This window comes from Talaromyces rugulosus, chromosome IV (genome assembly GCF_013368755.1).
Source record: "Talaromyces rugulosus chromosome IV, complete sequence".
Lineage (NCBI taxonomy): Eukaryota > Fungi > Ascomycota > Eurotiomycetes > Eurotiales > Trichocomaceae > Talaromyces > Talaromyces rugulosus.
In genome coordinates, this window is record NC_049564.1 from 512,464 (window position 1) to 531,299 (window position 18,836).

General features: G+C 46.9%; 7 protein-coding genes across 7 annotated transcripts; 4 read left to right on the forward strand and 3 right to left on the reverse strand.

Moving 5' to 3' along the window:
* Positions 1-3,477: 3,477 nt before the first annotated feature.
* Positions 3,478-4,620, reverse strand: TRUGW13939_06956 (uncharacterized protein; the record flags this gene model as incomplete). The annotated part of the gene is made up of 1 exon (XM_035490098.1): positions 3,478-4,620. The coding sequence occupies one exon, from the start codon at positions 4,618-4,620 to the stop codon at positions 3,478-3,480; it is 1,143 nt and encodes a 380-aa protein (XP_035345991.1).
* Positions 4,621-6,128: 1,508 nt separating this feature from the next.
* Positions 6,129-6,598, reverse strand: TRUGW13939_06957 (uncharacterized protein; the record flags this gene model as incomplete). Its single annotated transcript, XM_035490099.1, has 3 exons — positions 6,129-6,149; positions 6,202-6,272; positions 6,322-6,598. 3 exons carry the CDS (start codon positions 6,596-6,598, stop codon positions 6,129-6,131), a joined length of 369 nt encoding a protein of 122 aa, XP_035345992.1.
* A 1,538-nt stretch (positions 6,599-8,136) lies between these two features.
* Positions 8,137-8,597, forward strand: TRUGW13939_06958 (uncharacterized protein; the record flags this gene model as incomplete). Its single annotated transcript, XM_035490100.1, has 3 exons — positions 8,137-8,410; positions 8,461-8,528; positions 8,583-8,597. The coding sequence occupies 3 exons, from the start codon at positions 8,137-8,139 to the stop codon at positions 8,595-8,597; spliced, it is 357 nt and encodes a 118-aa protein (XP_035345993.1).
* A 1,076-nt stretch (positions 8,598-9,673) lies between these two features.
* Positions 9,674-13,018, forward strand: TRUGW13939_06959 (uncharacterized protein; the record flags this gene model as incomplete). Its single annotated transcript, XM_035490101.1, has 4 exons — positions 9,674-11,282; positions 11,339-12,353; positions 12,416-12,904; positions 12,976-13,018. The coding sequence occupies 4 exons, from the start codon at positions 9,674-9,676 to the stop codon at positions 13,016-13,018; spliced, it is 3,156 nt and encodes a 1,051-aa protein (XP_035345994.1).
* A 232-nt stretch (positions 13,019-13,250) lies between these two features.
* Positions 13,251-13,544, reverse strand: TRUGW13939_06960 (uncharacterized protein; the record flags this gene model as incomplete). The annotated part of the gene is made up of 1 exon (XM_035490102.1): positions 13,251-13,544. One exon carries the CDS (start codon positions 13,542-13,544, stop codon positions 13,251-13,253), a length of 294 nt encoding a protein of 97 aa, XP_035345995.1.
* A 403-nt stretch (positions 13,545-13,947) lies between these two features.
* TRUGW13939_06961 (uncharacterized protein) lies at positions 13,948-16,488 on the forward strand (the record flags this gene model as incomplete). The annotated part of the gene is made up of 1 exon (XM_035490103.1): positions 13,948-16,488. One exon carries the CDS (start codon positions 13,948-13,950, stop codon positions 16,486-16,488), a length of 2,541 nt encoding a protein of 846 aa, XP_035345996.1.
* Positions 16,489-16,945: 457 nt separating this feature from the next.
* Positions 16,946-18,251, forward strand: TRUGW13939_06962 (uncharacterized protein; the record flags this gene model as incomplete). The annotated part of the gene is made up of 5 exons (XM_035490104.1): positions 16,946-17,521; positions 17,585-17,723; positions 17,782-17,851; positions 17,910-17,967; positions 18,024-18,251. The coding sequence occupies 5 exons, from the start codon at positions 16,946-16,948 to the stop codon at positions 18,249-18,251; spliced, it is 1,071 nt and encodes a 356-aa protein (XP_035345997.1).
* Positions 18,252-18,836: the final 585 nt, after the last annotated feature.

Below are 18,836 nucleotides of genomic sequence, written 5' to 3' on the forward strand. Positions count from 1 at the left end.
ATCCTTTCGATAACCTCAAAGCTTCCTTCATATGGGAAGTCAAGCTTCTTGTTTGGCCTAAAGGATTTGAGGTTTTTCATGGATAACAGCACCCGGTCACCCACAGCGTACTCTTTTAGTTGGTGACGTTTATTGTAATAGGTGGCTTGCACCTGGGTTGCTTCTTCAAGATGAAGCTTCACCTGCTCCCTGATTTCTTTTAATTTCTCGACGCGCTCTTGCGTCGATTGAACCGTGGAAGGTTCAACATGGTTATCAAAGGGAGGCTTCGGGTCGAAGCCGACTAGGCCCCTAAGTGGGGTCGTCCTAGTGCTTGCATGTTTCGAGTTATTATAAGCGAACTGAGCTGCTGACAAATGCTGCGCCCAGTCATCCTGTCGCTGGTTCGTATAGCAGCGCAGATAGTGTTCCATAACCTGGTTCAATCTCTCCGTCTGGCCGTCCGTCTGTGGGTGAAAAGCAGTGCTCAATCGTCGCTTGATTCCGAACTGATACATCAGTTCGGACCAGAATCCGCTAGTGAAAAGCGATCCTCGGTCAGTAACGATGCTATCCGGGTAGCCGTAGATGTTGAAAACTCTCTCGGTTATTATATCTGCAAGTTCTTCAGCATTAATACTCTTCTTACAAGGAATATAGGTGCCCAGCTTAGTGAAGCGGTCGACAACGACCAATATAGAGTCATAAACTTCTTTCTGAAGTCTGCTCGGAGGCAGGTCTGTGACGAAGTCCATAGACAAGCTTTTACTCGGTCCTGAGGGGACCGGTAATGATTGCAATTGACCATAAGGTCGGTGCCTTCGCACCTTTGCAAGCTGACATATCTCACAAGTACGAACGTACTCGTCTATGTCTTGGTCCATCCTGGGCCAATAATACTTTCGACTTATTAAGTCAAGAGTTCTTGCGACGCCGAAATGACCTGCATATGGGTGGTCATGATGCAACTTCATGAGTTCACTCCGCAGAGCCATATCCTCTGGCACATATACCCTCTCGTGGTAATGTAGGAGACCGTTCTTAGTACTCCAAGCCGCCTTCGAGTCCCCGACTCGGTTCCTAGTTGCCTTCGAGTCGTTTCCGACTCGGTTCCTAGGTAGGTTCCTAGTTGCCTTCGAGTCGTCTTCGACTCGGTTCCTAGGCGAGTCCGTTAATTTGGATTTGGAAATCCCGTCCGCCGGAACCATCTTCCGCTGAGAAAAGGCGTCCCCTTCCTGCAGCTTCCGTACTAGGTCCGCAGTTGACGGCGTCAAAGAGCCAAAAACGTCCTCGGCTTGCATTGCTCCAAGTGCAAGTCTTCTCTGGCAACGGCAGGCTCCGGAAACCTGACCGTCTATACGCAAATCCGTACTGGGGCTCTCCCCTCGGGATAAGCTTGCCCTACTGGGACTATCCTCTAGAGATATCAAGCTTGCCAGCCTTATGCCGGACTCCAATGCGTTCAATTTCAATTTGTGTTGCAAAGTCGGTAATAATCCGACATCTTCTTCTCCCTTTCCGTCTTCAAAAAAGTCCGGGCGTCGGGATGGAGCGTCTGAAGGGTTCTTTACCCCAGGCTTATATTCAATCTCGAAATCATAAGCCGCTAGAAGCTGAGCCCATCTGGCCTGCTTTGCATTCAACTTCTTCGCAGTGAAGAAGTAAGTTAAATTATTATGGTCTGTCTGCACCCTGATGGGGTGCTTGCTACCTTCAAGGTAGTGACGCCATTTCTGGAAAGCAAATACAATTGCTCCCAATTCCTGGTCATGCACCAGCCAACGACGTTCTGTCTCGCTGTGCTTTTGGCTTAAGAAAGCAACTGGATGCCAGTATACTCGGTTTCTAGTCGGTTCCGAGTCGGAGCCGACCCGGGTCCTAATAGGATCCGTATCGGAGCCTGGTTGCAGAAGTATGGCTCCTCTTCCAACCTTCGAGGCATCCGTAATAATCTTGATTCTCTTCTCTGGGTCAAAGTGTCTTACCACCGGAGGACTTTTGAAAGCGTCACGAAGCTCTTCAAAAGCCTTCTTTGCTTCCGGAGTCAGTTTGAACCCACGAGTCCCCATTTTGGGATCTCCTTTAAGCATCTCAGACAGCGGTGCTGTTATGGTTGAAAAGCTTCTTATAAATTTTCTAAAGAACCCAGTAAAGCCCAGGAAAACTTGGATCTCCTTTGCAGACTTTGGTTCAGGCCAGTTCCGAATAACTTCAGTTCGTTCGGTGTCCATCGAGGTTCCTTGCTCGTCAATGACATAGCCTAGGAATTTTACCCTCTGCTGATGGAAACTGCACTTTGAAGCTTTTGCATATAGCCGGTGGTCTCTGAGCCTCTGCAGAACCTGTTTAACGTGCTTCACATGTTCTTCTTCTGATTGTGAATAAATCAGGATATCGTCAAGGTAAACGATTACAAAATCATCAATAAGGCCTTTCAAGGCATCATGAATATAAGATTGAAAGGTCGCGGGGGCATTAGTCAACCCAAATGGCATGACTAAATACTCATAGTGCCCATACCGAGTTCGGAAAGCCGTTTTCCACTCGTCTCCGCGCTTGATTCTTATCCGGTGATATGCATCCCGGAGATCAATCTTGGTAAAGCGTTTGGATCCCGTCAATCGGTCCAGCATCTCGTCTATCCTTGGTAGGGGATAACGGTTTTTGACTGTAATCTCATTGAGACCGCGGTTCCACGCAGACGCGTAAAGAGCCGTCTGCTTTCTTTGCAAATAAAATAGGTGCACCGGCTGGGCTTGTTGATTCTCGGATCCAACCCTTCTGCTGCATCTCTTCTAGGTATGTGCGCAGGTGTTCCAGTTCTTTCGCCGAGCATGGGTAAAGGGGTCCATAAGGAGGGCCCTTTGCACCTGGTTGCAACATAATCTCATGATTGACATTCTCAGGAGGCAGGGTTGCCGCCTCCTTTTCTGAGAATACATCGGTGTACTCGTTATAAGTGTCCGGAAGTTTTCCTTCTTCTGGTTCGACTGCTTCTGCAGATAGGAAGAACGTGGTCGCTGTTCTTGCCAGCAGTCCAAAGCGTCGAGGCGTCTCAATTTTAATCTTGGTGGGCAATTCTTTACTTTTTCGAAATTGCCACTTTTGCCCGCGCCAGGTAAGGATCATGGGATCTTCGTCCCAAAGCCAGGTCTTCCCTAGGATGGCTTCAAATCCGGTCATGTTGATTACATAGAACCGTAGGGGATAGTTCTTTTCTCTCCCCTTTGTGTCAATAACCGTGGTGTCAAGGTTGAGGATAGCGAAGCAAGTAGTGACCTGCCCGTCAACGAATTTGACAGGTTGTTCTAGGTTCCGAGTCGGCTCCCAGCCGGCTTCGAGTAGGAACCTATATGATATAAAATTCTCGTCTGCTCCAGTGTCGAGCATGGCGGTCACCTCGGATCTTGCTTCGGGAAGGTTCAATCTTATGTGAATTGGCATAGCGAAGTTCTTCGAGTCTTCCTCCTTCCTCAAACTGGCAACCACGGGCAGTCCTCATTGGGTTTGCTCTTTGTCAGACTGTTTCTCAGTCTCCTTTTCCTTTTTTGTATGGGTAGCATTTAGCTTCGGGGGTGAAATTGGATTCCCTTCAGCGGTTTTGGTAGCTTTGCACTCGGTGGCATAATGGCCAGTACGATTACAACGATAGCAGGTCACTGTCGACTTGTCCTTGTTCTTTGAGAAGGATTTCTGCTTCTTCTGAGATTTCTCTCGGTCGTTGTGATCTGATCTATATTTTCGCTTTCGAGTCGGCTTCGAGTCGGAACCTTCTTGGTTCCGAGTCGGACCTTGGCCTCCGGAGCGATTGTTATTCTCATTTTCGGCTTTCCTTTCCAATCTCCGCTCTTGCTTCTCGATTTGATACAATCGTTGAGCGGTAGTAATTAGGTCCGGAAGCTTCGCTGGGAGCGTACCCATTCTCGTGATATCCGAACGGATCTTTGGCAACAGCTTTGCCAGGAAGATTCGATATTTGAAGAGGTCTTCGGCCGGTGGAGGCCCGCCACTTCCTTCTCTCGCTTTCTCGTAGAGAATCGAGAATTTGGAATAAAAAGCCTCAGGGTCTTGTCCATTTGACTGTGTTAGGCTTAATAAAGCCATAGCGCTGTTGATTCCTCGGTTCTGGGGGGATTCAATCTGGTCCTCCAACCAGGTTCGGAAATCGTCAAAGGTAAAAGATTGCAAGTTAATCGAATTTTTCTTCTCTCTCCATTGGATGCGGTGGTCTCCATCAAGCCAAGCGGCAGCATATTGGACTTTACTTGCTTCGTCGGGGTAGGACCGGGGACGACTTGAGATGTTGTTTTCCACGTCCTCAATCCATTCCTCGAATTCCTTGATTGATTTTGAAGCGAAGCGCTTGGGGTCTGGAACCTTGGTGTCACGACGTTCGCTGGTAGTCGCGTGCGACGGTCCGGTGGTTCTGAGTCCTTGTATAAGGGCCTGCAGCATCTCCATGGTCATGTTGACCTGTGGAACAGCTTGTGGAGGTAATTCTTCGGAAGTCGCATCCTGCGCCGGTTCAGTACTGGTATGGTCCTGAGCCTCTTCCTCCTCGTGTACAAATCCCGGGTTAGGAACTGGAACAGTTCCCGGTTCATCCGGTGTTGGAGAAGTCATGCCTCGTGTAGTCACCATCGTCTCGGAGTCGATTCGGATCCTCGTGGAAGCGGTTTATAATGTAAAGTGGGTGGTGTCTGAAAGACTTATATATGAGGGAGTTGGAACCTACTGGGCTCTGAGGGGGTTCCTACTAGGAGTCGAGGCAGTATATAAAGTAAATAGATATGGGTTATATTGATATAGAATAAACCGCTTGAGCCCCTTCATCCTGGGGGATGGGGTCTCAAGCTTATAAGCCTGATCTAGATGAGATCCTACTTCCTAACAGGGTTATATTCACCGAGCATGAGGGGTAGATGCATCCTTTGTGATGTATCAACTCAACCCGCGGAGGATATGCAGGCCTTTGTAAGCCGGATCGGCATCCCCGAGCCTGGCACTTCACATTGAGCTACTAGGTGATGCACAAAGTTTATATCATTTCTTCTTCCTCCCATACCGAGTATATCCGCCATTCAATATATTGTTTGATCTGTCACAGATCTCACACAACAGTATAAAGGATATTAAAAAAAAGAATTGAAATATTTGTTAACAATCTTACTTCGGTATTATAACCATAGAATTATATATAGTTTATAATTATAGAAATCAGAAGACTTAACAGTAAGAGTACTCATTATATACTAGATGCTACAGTACATATAAATAGCCACACATACCATAATTACTAAAGATTAATGATTTTCAATATCAGTTGATGTTATATACAATTTCTATGACTCTTGCTTTAACCATTTGTACCATAATATCGTACGTCATGCACCGTGGGAAACCTGTGGACCACCCTCCGAGAATGTCTACACAGATTATTACGTTGTCTTATCTGCGCTTTATTGAACTTTGTTGCTCCGTTTCTCTAGATATGATTTGTCAAACCGCAGCCTGCGACGGTTGTCATTCCCTTACCCTAAAAGCACGCTATCTTGAAGAAAACAAACAGGGGGAAGGAATGAGAAAAGGAAGACTCCCAGGACTTTAGATAACCGAGTTTTGTGGGCAGAGCTATCCGTTTCCATCTCCATTTGAGGTTATTCTCAGATTGAGCACCATCCTCGTTACGGGTCGATGTCTCATGCCACTGGACGAAGTCCGCTTTTGGTGGGATCTTAAATTCGTCGAGATGAGTAATTATACAAACTTACAGAATATAAAATATTAATACGGAGAAGTGTACATAGACTCCACGAATACGTTACATTGGGATCCAAGGGAATACTTACGTTGTTCTGAACAGGTTTGTAGTAAACCGATCCGATGGATTGAGCATTTAAGATAAGTTATGAATTAAATTAACTAGCTAAAGTAAAAATTGTGAATTAACCAGTTTAAGTTAGACAGAATAAAATGACTATCCTCTGCAAATAAGAAAACAAAAAAATTGCAGGTCCCTGTATTCAACAGGTCACTAGATCCGGTGTCGAAGAACTTGAATACAGGCCAATAATGTGAACATAATGACTTGAAAAGGCCTATAAAATCCGCAAGGTAAAGCAGCCAGGTGCCCCATCAATGTGGTCTCCCTAGTCATCTGCAGGGTGGCACTGTTAAATAGATAGTTAGTAATGAAAAAAAAAAGCCGGACTGTATACTTACATCTTCGCCCTTGGGACAGTACGCAGTGATCCCGGAGCAGGAAACACCATTGGGGCCTTCTTTCGTGAAGCCTAGAAATTGTTAATGGCTGTTGTAACTAACCCATGTAGGTTCACTCACCCAAGATATTAAGGTTTTCGATCAAACTGGTCTTCGCGCAAGCAGCATCCTGAGTTCCAAGAAGATTGTTCAACGCGGCACCCTTTTGCAGAACATTGCCAAGAATTCCATTGGCTTGGATAGATTCCTTGTTTTCGCAGCAGGCTATATCAACGTCGGGATACTTGTCCTGGGCTTCCTTGATGGAGAGGTTTCCGGGCTGGCCACCGGGAGAAGGTCCAACAGCAGCATGGCCGGTCACTGCCAAGGCAAGCGAAATTACCACAGAGAGGAGCATTTTTATGATTAGCGGAGGAGATGATTTGGAAGTAGTTGTGAAAAAAATAGGATGTGTATAGAAAAAACCATCTCAAGTTTTCGATCCTTTATATACTTTGTCGGGCAATCTAGTAGAGAAAGTAGCGTAGAGCAAAGTCGCCAAAAACGACAGAAGAGTCTGCCAACTGAAATGCTGTTTTCAAGCCTCTAGATCCACAATAGGCTGGAATGCTCTTGGCAACAATGATCTTCAGATGTGAGAAATAGACTTGCACCGACTCCTTGCTTCTGTGCGGATCTATTGCTATTAACACAGCAATAATTTTCGCCCTTTAAATAAGAATGTAGAAATGAAAAGAAGATCCCTACTGGAATATCCAGTCGAGGGTCCGAAGGGTTTTATCTATATAGAATGCGCATTCCTGACAGGGTCCATTCCATATTAAAACCGCGGTTTTCTAAGGACTTTTATATATAATGATCTGCATAGAATGCACATTCCACACAGTGTCCATTCTGTATGAAAATATATATGAAAGGGGATTGATGCGCGCACCGCCCTTTTTACTGCGTGCACCCCTCCCCCCTTCCTATACCGTCGTAGCGTCGAAACCAAATTTCCTAATAAATTCTTAGCGGTTTTGATCACCCAATCCTAGTTGAGGGTCTATGCCTGACTGCTATTTGTACTATTACTTTGAGGCAGAGATTTTCTATAAAAATGCACATGTAAAGTGGAAATTATAGTGTTGATTAACTTAATCTAAGTCTGCTGCCTATCCCTTAGACCCGTGCCCCTGGTAATAATAAGATGTTATCCCTTAGCCTTGGTAGTATAAAGCTAGATTGACGTTCTTATTTGGCGCAATATTACTGGTCTCTTAGTGTTAAGCGGGTCGATATGACAGTATTAGGATTAATGCAGGAAGCTAATTCAGAATCCTCTTATAAAAGTTCCTGCGTACTGATTGTGAAGCTATTGCGATCGTAAGGGTGGTAGTTTTAGGAGGCTACTAAGGGTCTATGCTTTCGATTTGAAGCTATGATGGTTTAGGAAGGGGGTGTTGCGCGCATCAATCCCCATATGAAAACAATGGTTTTTAAGAACTTTCACATATAATGATCTACCTAGAATGCACATTCCAGACAGGCAAGAACTTTTGTATATAATGATCTACATAGAATGCACATTCCAGGTAGAGTCCATTCTGTATGAGAACGGTGGTTTCCAAGAACTTTTATGTATAATGATCAAGAAAGGGCTATATAGTAGTGAAAAAATAAAAAATTCTACATTCTTGCCAAGCTTAGAAATAATGTAATTTGATACGAATGCTATAGAATTCTTAATTTTAAAATCGGCAAAAAACGGGTAAACAATTTTTTTTCTATTCTTATCTTAGAATATAAATATGTGCTTGAAATTCCCTACTCAAACAAACTTTCTTCTATCAGCAACACACTGAACGCAGACTCAAACAGTTATTTTTCTTTCGAAAAACTTCTCTTCAACTAAATCCTACTTTTTCTTTGAAAAACTTTCCTTCAACCGTCAAAATGCAACACTATCTCTTGACTATTGCTTTTGCTGTGGCTGTGGCCGCTCTCCCCCCAAGTGGACAGCATGCCGAACAGGGCAACCAGGTTACTATTCAACAAGCCCAGGAGCAGTGCCCCGGTGAAGTTGCGTGCTGCATCAACAAGGAAGAAGTCGAGGGCAATGGCGTCTTGGGCAACCTCTTGCAGAAAGGCCTTCTTTTGAACAACGTCCTTGGCACCCAGGATTCTGCTTGTGCCAAGACAAGCTTGATTGAGAACCTTAACTTGCTGGGTATAATCTCTTGAACAATAAATAGTTATCAAAATACTGACTGTATTCAGGCTTCACTGTGGAAGGCAACAACGGCCCTTCCTGCAAGTCTTCGACTGCTTGCTGCACTGGCGACAACGTGAGTACCGTTATCCAAGAATTCATGACAAATGGCTAAACAGTCTTTTATTAGTGTTCGGCTGTCTAAATGGTAGACGCTTTTGGCAAGACCTGAAAGGGACATGGTCGTTTTGATGTCAAGTCTAGAAGTCCAGTTTTTGGATATTGGTTGAAGTATATTTCAGTTTTTCACAAGTGATTTCAACGGGTACTCATACAATATGTATTTCTGTTGACAAGAAACGCGACGCAATATATAGAAGCAATATCATTTTTTCTAGACGCCGAGATACAAGAACATGAGTGAGGAGCAAATTCTTTAAAAACCTAACTACTGTAGAGTAAGATGCACAATCAGCTAGCTTCGCATAGAATATTGAAGACTTTGGGTCTATATTGCTTCACAAAACCAGTTAGGACATCTTGAATACTATTAGAACTATTAACCCTGAAATTTTATGGTAAAGTGTCATTATAAGTATGCTTTTCGCTACAAACATGGCCCTTGCAAACCTAGAGATGTGCTATTCGCTCACTACCACCTACATCATCGATTGTAGGCCTAAGCACCTAAAGCCTTCTATTTTAAGATAGAACCTTAACCTTATAAACTTTAGAAAGATATTTACTTCCTAATTAGGTTATATATCATGAGTATGAGGGGTAAATGCCTTATTTGGATTTATCAGCTCCATCAACCCTTAGGGAATCTGCAGGCATCTCAGAAAGCTGGATCAGGCGTTCCCGAGCCTAGCTAGCACTTGACAAATAGTTAAATATAGAGTTAAAATTATCTTTTATTTAAAAATATAAATGATCAACCTTTTAAATTATTTGGAATGATTTAAATTTATATAATTAGATTAAATTATGAACAAAATATCTATATATACTAATATAATTTTTATATAAATTGGAATTTTGTATTTATAGATTTCATTAATTTAATGTATTTTGTCTCCAATCCCACGAGGTCACATGACACATCGTCACCGGAGCGGAGGCACACGATAACTACCGCAGCTCACACATCCCAACTCCGCCGTCGGACTATACAGGAGCTAGCTTGCCAATGGTGTCCGTTCTATAAACCATGATCCGTATTCGCATGCTTTCAGAACAGGGTCGCATATTGCTGCTGCTGCCACCGTCATTGTCGCAGCCATGTTGTCCGCTTTTAAACCTCGGTCGCTCGTCGAACTGAAACCCCGCGACAAATCCAAGATTGAATCCGTTCTCGCGTACGGCGATCGCCTCCTTGTCGGCTTGAACAATGGCAACTTGCGCGTGTACCGGGTCAATGAACAGGCCGGGGACGAGCGAAACGGCCATGCGATCGAGAGCTCGGCTGGCCACGACCACGACCACGACCACGATGGCGACGACGGACCTTCGACGACCACCACCGATCTCCTCCGCGAACAGGAGAAATTCGCCCGTTACAAGATTGACCAGCTCGCCTTTATAAAAGAGGCCAACATTCTAGTCTCGCTTTCCGGCGGCTACGTTTTCCTACACGACCTGCAGAGCTATGACCTTGGGGAACAACTCATGAAGACAAAAGGGGCGACCGCGTTTGCGGTGACTTCGAATGTTGTCAACGATGCAGAAACAGACGTTCCGTCCATCGTGTCCCGGCTTGCCGTCGCGGTCAAACGCAAGATTATACTTTGGACTTGGCAGGATATGGAGCTCAACCCGGACGCGGCCGAGGTCACTTTGGTTAGCGGGATCAAAACCTTGACGTGGATATCTGGCACGAGACTGATTGCTGGGCTTACGTCTAATTATGTCCTGGTCGATATTGAGACCATGGAGCTCAAGGATATTGTAGGACCGGGAAGCATCGGCGGCGGTGCGGGACAGGAATCGAGTCGGCTCGGAGGAGTCGGCGTTGCCAGTATGAGCTATATCGGAATGGGAGGCATTGTACCCAAACCTCTCGCTACACGGCTTAGCGAAGGGCAGGTTCTTTTAGCAAAAGATGTCAACACGCACTTTATTGACATTGATGGCACATCCCTGCGGAAGCGGCAGATACCATGGAACACCGCACCCGAGGCTCTTGGATATTCATACCCATATCTACTGGCATTGCAAGATCCTTCAAAGGGCACTTTGGAAGTACGCAATCCAGACACACTATCGCTCCTTCAGTCAATATCTCTGCCATCGGCGAGCTTGCTTCATATGCCGCACCCCAATATCAGTCTAGCACATGCCGGGAAAGGCTTCTTGGTAGCCAGTGACCGAGCCATATGGCGCATGGAGGCGCTGAGCTACGACAATCAGATCGACGCATTAGTCGAGAGCGGGTATTTGGACGAAGCGATCAGCCTCATCACGATGCTAGAGGACGCACTTTTGACAGACAAACCAGGTCGTTTGCGTGAGATCCAGCTTCAAAAGGCTCAAAAGCTGTTCAACGACCGTAAATACCGCGATGCCCTCGACCTCTTTGCAGGAGTCTCTGCGCCTCCTGAGATTGTCATACAGCTGTACCCAAAGGTCATAGCGGGCGACTTGTCGTCTATAGAAGAAGAAGAAGAAGAAGAAGAAACCGAGCATGTTGAAGTGAATGGTGCAGATGCTTCGGCGGCGGCTACGAATGGCCTACATTCGCATGCTGAGGACCCAGCTCCTGAAGCTCTCAGATCTTCTACTTATGCGCCTTCTCTTACCTCCTTTCTTCGCGGTAAAGGAGACGAGGGTAGCGACGATGGGAGCATCCGCGCAAAGCCAATGGAAAGCTCTCAAAGCGAGAAACGTCTAGGTTTGCATCATCAACATTAAGCTTTTGTGACATTCGTGCTGATATTCTATTGACAGAAGGGAAAGATCTCAAAACAGCCGTTCGCGAACTGCAGGGCTATCTTGCCGATGTGCGACGTCGGTTTCAGAGATTTTTAAATCCAAACGGCACTCTTCGTGCTGGTTCTTTACATCAAGATGGAGAAATCGATGAGTTTGAAGAGTCGGTACGAATGCTGCTCGGGTTGTCAGGGGAATTTGAAGAGTCCGAGTTTGAAGAACGACTACTTGAAAACGCCAGGCTGGTCGATACGACGCTGTTCAGAGCTCACATGTACGCGACGCCTTCGCTGGCGGGTTCCCTATTTCGAATCGCCAATTTTTGTGATCCGGACGTGGTGATGGAAAAGCTTGGAGAAAGCGGACGATACAATGAACTGATTGATTTTTACTACGGCAAAAAGATGCACCGTCGAGCATTGGAATTGCTTCGGAAGTTTGGTCAGGAAAAGATAGAAGAAGGGGAAAAAGAAGACGATGAATGGGCCCATCTTCGCGGGCCCAAGAGAACAATTGCATACCTACAGCACTTGTCCCCGGAATATATCGATCTCATCCTAGAGTTTGCAGATTGGCCTATTCGGGAAGAGCCTGATCTCGGCATGGATATATTTTTGGCAGATACCGAGAACGCCGAGACGCTACCGCGGTATCAAGTCATTGACTTTCTCGAAAAAGTCGACAATACTGCTCTTGCGATTCGCTATCTAGAGCATGTGATTGATGAGCTGAACGACCTGAGCCCGGATCTGCACCAAAGACTGCCAAATCTCTATTTGGAAAAGCTGGAAGAACACAAGAGCGGCAAAGCAAAACTTGCTAGTGAGGACGAATTCGAGGAATGGAAGCAAAAGCTTTTGGCATTCCTCAAGTCTAGTGACCAGTATTCGCCCGCTAAGATGCTGGATCGCCTCCCACAAGATGACCCCGATTTCTACGAGGCCAAAGCAATCGCATTTAGCAAGATGGGCCTGCATCGACAGGCGCTGGAGATTTACGTTTTCAAATTACAGGCGCATGATAAGGCTGAAGAGTAAGTTTTATTCTCACTACAAAAAATTTGTTTTGTGTAAACGAGATATTGACTTTTTCTAGGTACTGTAACCACGTCCATGTCACCGAAGAAGTATCAGCAGCAGAGATAGCTCCATCTCATCGCCTAGCGCCCACGGATGCCGATGATACGAAACCTCCAATCTACCTGACATTGCTATCCCTTTATCTTTCGCCTCCAAATGGTAACAAAACGCAATACGGCCCGGCATTGGAGATCATGGCCAAACACGGATCTCGGCTGCCGGCCAAGTCCACCCTCAACCTGATCCCCGAGGACATTGCCGTCCAGGAACTCGAGTTCTACTTCCGCAGTCGCATCCGAGCTGCTAGTTCCATCATGAACGAGGCTCGCATTGTTTCTAACCTGCAAAAAGTGCAGAATATCAAGACTCAAGCCCGGCTTTTGGTCGGAGAGGGACTGCCGGACAATAACAAAGCGCGCAGCCGACATGTCACGATCACGGAAGAGCGCGTGTGCGGTATTTGCCACAAGCGGCTTGGAGGTAGTGTCATCAGCGTGTTTCCAGAGTATGTTTTTTTTCCCCTCTCTTTCTTCCCTAGTCATGATCCGAGACCATCATTGCTAATAGCTGGTGCAGTGATAGGGTTGTCCATCTAGGTTGCGCCAACCGTGTGACATGACCATTCTGTTTATCTTTCTCTTTTTCTTTTCAATTGCATGTTCGAGGCTGGCAAATCTTTTATTTGTCGTATCTGTTTTCTGTGCTTTTCTCGCTTTCGATCACGAGCGAAGCGGCGCTTTTTCCATGCGAATGATACCCCGGAGATGTAAAGTTGTCATTTAAACCGAATATATAAATCATATCTCTTGTGAATTGCCCTGTAGCAAGCAGTATAGTATGGAGACTGTCGATTAAGCATCCTCCTCGACATTCTCCTCGCCGTAGTTCTGCTCCTCTTTCGCGTCGCGTTCCGCGTCTTTGGCACCAGCGGCCTTCTTGTCTTCCTCCATGCGCTCTGTCAGAAAGACATTGACCTCGGCCTGCACCAGCGTCACCAGGCCACGCAGCTCGGACAGATAGGCCTTCTTTTCGGCAACCGAGTGGTCTCGGCGCAGTGGCGCAGCGATTTCGTGCTGGAAGGTGCGCGCGAGAGAAGGCTCCGGGGAGGCATACGAAGCAGAGATGGTGGGCTTTTCTGGCGCCATTGCGGATGCAGCTGCTGAGGTTGAGTGTGTTGAGCTGATTCTGTCGAACAAATAAAGCGTTGTGGTGCAACAGCTACAGCGCATAAAAAAAAAAGCTCGATGAGGGGTTGTCAGTGGCTGCAGCAGCGACACAGAGCGGGGACTCGCACCCAGCGGGATAAATCATAAGGGTCGCTCTTTCCCAGACCGGCTCCGCCTCCGCGGGCGCTCCTTCCCTGCAAACGAACAGAGTAAGTATTCAGTTACTACAGCCAGCCTCGCATCTCCCACAATCTTCCTTCTTCCTCTTTCTTGCCATGGACTCCCTCCCAGCTGTGTCTCTTCCCCCTCCTCGTCGACACTCTCTGGTATGAAGCGGTGGTGAGCGATCGTCGTTGCCTAGCCACCAGTGACCACCTGCACAATGCACTCGACCCGCCCTGACCGGCGAGCGGCGCCTCAGCAACCGCCTCCTCGCGCCCAGCAGCAACAGCAGCAGCAGCACCAGCGTCAGCGAATCGATGCACTACGCCCTGGCTCGTCGAGCAGCAGTGATGGCTCTTCCGCCTCGTCACAGGTGACCACGCTTTCCCGCCCCAAGAATAACACCCTCTACTCGCTCAATTCGTCGTCTCACCGTCTCCCTCGCAACTCGTCCGGCGTCGGCAACGGCACCAACAGCAGCAACGTCTCCCTACCCTCCGTAACCGTTCAACGACCAAGCGGCGGCGCTCCTGTGAGAGCGCAGCAGAATGAGCCTTTTACTCAAAAACAATTCCCGCGACTTCCCCAGCACCAGCAGCAACAGTCGCACCATCATCATCGGCCGCGACAGCATTCACAGGGCTTCTTCGAACCGTCGCTTCCCACCGCCAGTCTCGCTGAACACGCCTCCAACATGACCGCCCTGTCCGCATCGCAGATTGCTGCGCAGGCGGCAATGCAGTCGACCCATCACGTCCGAAACCGATCGCAGACTGTCCCTGTCGAAGACGGGCCCAAGGGCCGCAAGGGCAGTCGAGACACTCCATCCCCATCCCAGTTTGCGCCCACTGTCACCGCCACCCACACTCGAAGAGACTTTTCAGCGCAGACGTATCAAAACGGCCTCGTGGGTTCGAATGCAGCCGCGGCGACAACTGCAGCCAACGTGGTCTTTCCACGCAGCCCCGGCGCGGAAACTGTGGACCAGAAACACAAGGCCGAAAGGTCAAAAAAGAAGCTCTTTTCAAAACCAAAACACATCGGCATATCGAGAGACAAGGAATGGAAGGACAAGGCTCTCCCGTCTCCTAGTAAACTCGGGTTTGGCGGATCAGGCGGGCTGTCGAAAATCGTCAGTGCGTCGACAACAAACCTAACCGATATGAGCTCGAACAATTCATCCTTGTATAATCTGTCAAATGCTTCGGCCAGTACCGTCGTCCCGGTGGATAGGGCAGAGAAGGACAAGGACAAGGATAAGGACAAATCACACAAACACCACTTTTTATCACGGCAAAAATTAAAGCTTAAAGATGACCACTTTCATCTACCTCTATCATCGGCTTCCAGCAACTCCAAGCCATTGGATCCCAACGCACCGCAGTCTCTCTACAGCTTTACTCCGTCGTCTCCACTATCAACTGGATTTGGAAAGTCAGGGTTGGATATTCTTCACGGTGGTCGGGCTCTACGAGAGAAAAAGCGAGAAGAAAAGGCCATGGCATCGGCAGCGGCCATAGATGCAAATCGAGATCAAGAATCCGAGTGGCTTGCTGGCGCTGGCAGTGCGAACGCCTCAGCCGCGCTTGTTGGGGCTCCATCGCTGGCCAGTACAGCGGGAACGTACAACAACGACAGCGTGAAGGAAGCACTACAGGGCTTTGGTCTACATAATATGACGGCAGAAGACGTGTGGGACTTTCTCAAAGCGAAACTACTGGTCGTGTTTGACGGTGGAGATGTGCGGATCGCAGTGGAAGATTTGAATAAGCTTGTGATCATCCATATCCAACGCTGCGTACAGAAGCATATGCCAACAGTCGTCGAAGACCTACGAGATTTACTATACACAGGGTTTTCCACCCTGAACCACTCCATCAGTGGAGTGCAGGACGAGAAGTTGATTCCACATTTGGTCCAGATCTGGATCTCAGCGTTTGGGACTATTTTGCCCTTTATCCAAGCGGTTTTCCTGCCTTTGGATCTCGAATTCAAGGGCCACGGGTCTGTAATGAACGACCGCGAAGCCAGGGAATTTTGGGGCGCTTTTCCGACAAATCAAGACTCGCCGGAGACAGCAATCGGAGACGCGCTCGACGTGCGTACCATTGTGCTAATTGCATTCCGAGACGCAGTGATCCTACAGCGCTATGAAGGACTAAAGGCGGTCTTCTCTCGTCTGAGTCTAGACACAATCGATGCCACTTTTGGGGCATTGAGCGGCACTTCCAACAGCAGTAACAGTGGCGGTCGACCCGCCACGGCCGCCTCTTTAGATCCCAACTACAGTAGCGTCAACTCTCAGTCATCGAACGCGTTGAACGTCGCAGGCAGCTACTCATCAGACTCTCTCAGCGCGACACGGAGTCGCGCAACCTCAAACACGTCATCGAACCCAGACCAGTTGATTTTCCAGTCGTTTACATCGCCGCAGCGCCAAATGCAGTCATTCCGCTTCAACCAGGCTACAGACACCTCGCATGTAATCACTGACACGGTAGGCCGGCTACTGCAGTGTTTCAGCGTGCTTGCCAGCGTGCAGAGCAACGATGAGGCCCAGGAGCGCGTCGAAACGCTGATGAAATCGCTCAAGCACAATTGGCTTGGGCGCGGCCGCACAGGACGCGACCGACGAGGCTTTGTCGGCACCAAAGTGCGGCCAGTGGCTCTGACCGGCGATTCAGCGAGTGGCAAGACGAACGGCAGCGAGAATGGGCGTTGGAATATGGCATCGTCTTGGAGCATGAATAGCATGCTGTAGCTAGGCTGTTGAGTAGTTATACTGTACAATACGAAAGCAGGTTCTTTCTGATGCTATGAATGAAGTGACTATCATATATCAATTGATGTTTGAGCATGGATTGTAGACTATATTCAACATTCAAAGGACCTGACTGAACGCGAATTAGTCCCTTGACGGCCCGATGGTAAAGAAATGCAATATCCTACCACACATCAAAATTATTTATTAGTGGAAAATAGTCATCTCGACATGGCATCCGCCTTAGGTTAGGTTCATACGAGCTCGTGTATGTCTAACCCGATTAAGTCATTCTTGTTCTCATCATGTTCTTTTGGTCGTTCTATAGTCCTAGAATCCTGGAAACGGATGAAACATCGGCTGAAAATTGAAAAAGAGTAAATACTTAAATAGCTTGTTTCTCATTCCCTGACTTTAATTTTTTTTTCATAGTATCGATCTCCGTGTTTTCTCCAACATGGAAGTACAAAAATCCCGTCAATGGATCCTACAAAACAAACCTCAAGGTCTTCCTATCCTTGACAGGGGACACAATGGGACCTTTGCACTTGTCACCGCAACTTTACCCCAACTTGGCGAGAACCAAGTCCTCGTGAAACCCGTTTACCTCTCCAACGACCCAGCCCAGCAAGTTTGGATGTCAATGTCAACAGCAGACTGCCACCCGGAAAGAGCATACGCACCTCCCATCGAAGTAGGGGATCCAATTGCTGCTTTTGCAATTGCGGAGGTTGTCGAGTCACAATGTGCGAGATTGTCGCCTGGGATTCTCGTCTACGGCAGGGTCAGCTGGAGTGATCTGGCTATTATAGACGAGAAGGATTGTTTTTTCACTCTCGAGAGTCCGACAGAAAAAGGACTTAGTATCACACAGCGCATGGGCTCTCTCGGTCTGTCCGGATTGACTGCTTATTATGGCTTGTATGACATTGTCAACGCAACAGCAAATGACTCGATTGTGATCAGCGGTGCAGCCGGTGCAGTCGGGATAATGGCAGTCCAGATCGCAAAAAGAATCATTGGATGCAAATATGTAAGTACAATGGCCAAATCTATTCTGACACCTATTCTGATCATTTTTTTAATGTGTGTTTAGGTTATTGGTATAGCTGGAACAGACGAGAAATGCCGCTTTGTGGAAAAGCTCGGCGCAGATGTATGCCTAAACTATCGCAGTTCCTCGTTTGAAGCAGATCTTCAAGAAGCGACTAAAGACTGTGTTGATGTATACTTTGGTGGGTAAATTTGATTTATATATATTTGCTATGCTACTCTCTAATTTTTGGTCATTAGATAATGTTGGTGGCCGGATTCTCGACATGATGCTCAAACGCCTCAAGGCTCAGGGCCGTGTGGCCGCTTGGTATGTATTCAAATGTCTATTCTACTTTTCTATTTCACAGTTAACAGCTGGATCTTAGTGGAGCAATTGCCAATTACAGTAACGATGACAGTCAACTCGGACTTGCAAATTATGTGGTAAGTAGCCATAGACACACAAGAAACGACAGCAAATTGATTTATTGTAACTGCAGGACGTTGTGACAATGCGCCTAAAGATACTAGGGTTTAACGTAGCAGATTATATACACAAGTCAGCAGAGGTGTCTGAAATCTTGCTACAGGCTTGGAAAGAAGGCAAGATTGTGTTGGGTGCTGAGACTGAGACGGTCTTTGAATCGAGGCTCGAAGAGGTTCCGCATACTTGGCTGGAGATTTTCAAGGGAGGGAATAAGGGCAAGATGATTACAAAAGTTATCTAATACTCCTTCCTGGTCATATATTTAATTTTGATGCCCGCCTGAGATACCATGGCCTATACTGCATGCAGTTGACATGTCAAGTTTCACTGGGCTCTGCGAAACAATACTTGGCGTATTTGTATCAATACGAACCAGTTTGTTACAGTATATTTAATGTAGCCAGTTAAATCCTTCAAAAATCAATATTAAAATATATGTGACTTATTGCAGAATATCCACCGATCAATGAACAAAGGCCAATCACACTAACTCTTCTGGTGTCACACAATGAGGCGGACAGCTTCGAAGCAATGCAATTTGCTGACAGAACCCCACTGGCTCGCATCATTTTGACCAAGGTCTGCAGAGTCCATGCAAGGTCGTGGTCGAGACTCTACCAAAAGTCGGTGACTATCTGCTAGCCTAGCTTCACTTTTAAATGCTGGCGGGGCCGGTTAATTATAGCTGACAGGGCCATTACTGACACTTAGTACTGTAAAGCTAATACAGATTGAAATTGAAAACATTAGTTTATTATTTCTATTTACATTAGCCTGTTTTGTATGATTTTTTTCATTACACTCACTGTCAAAATAAAAACATTAT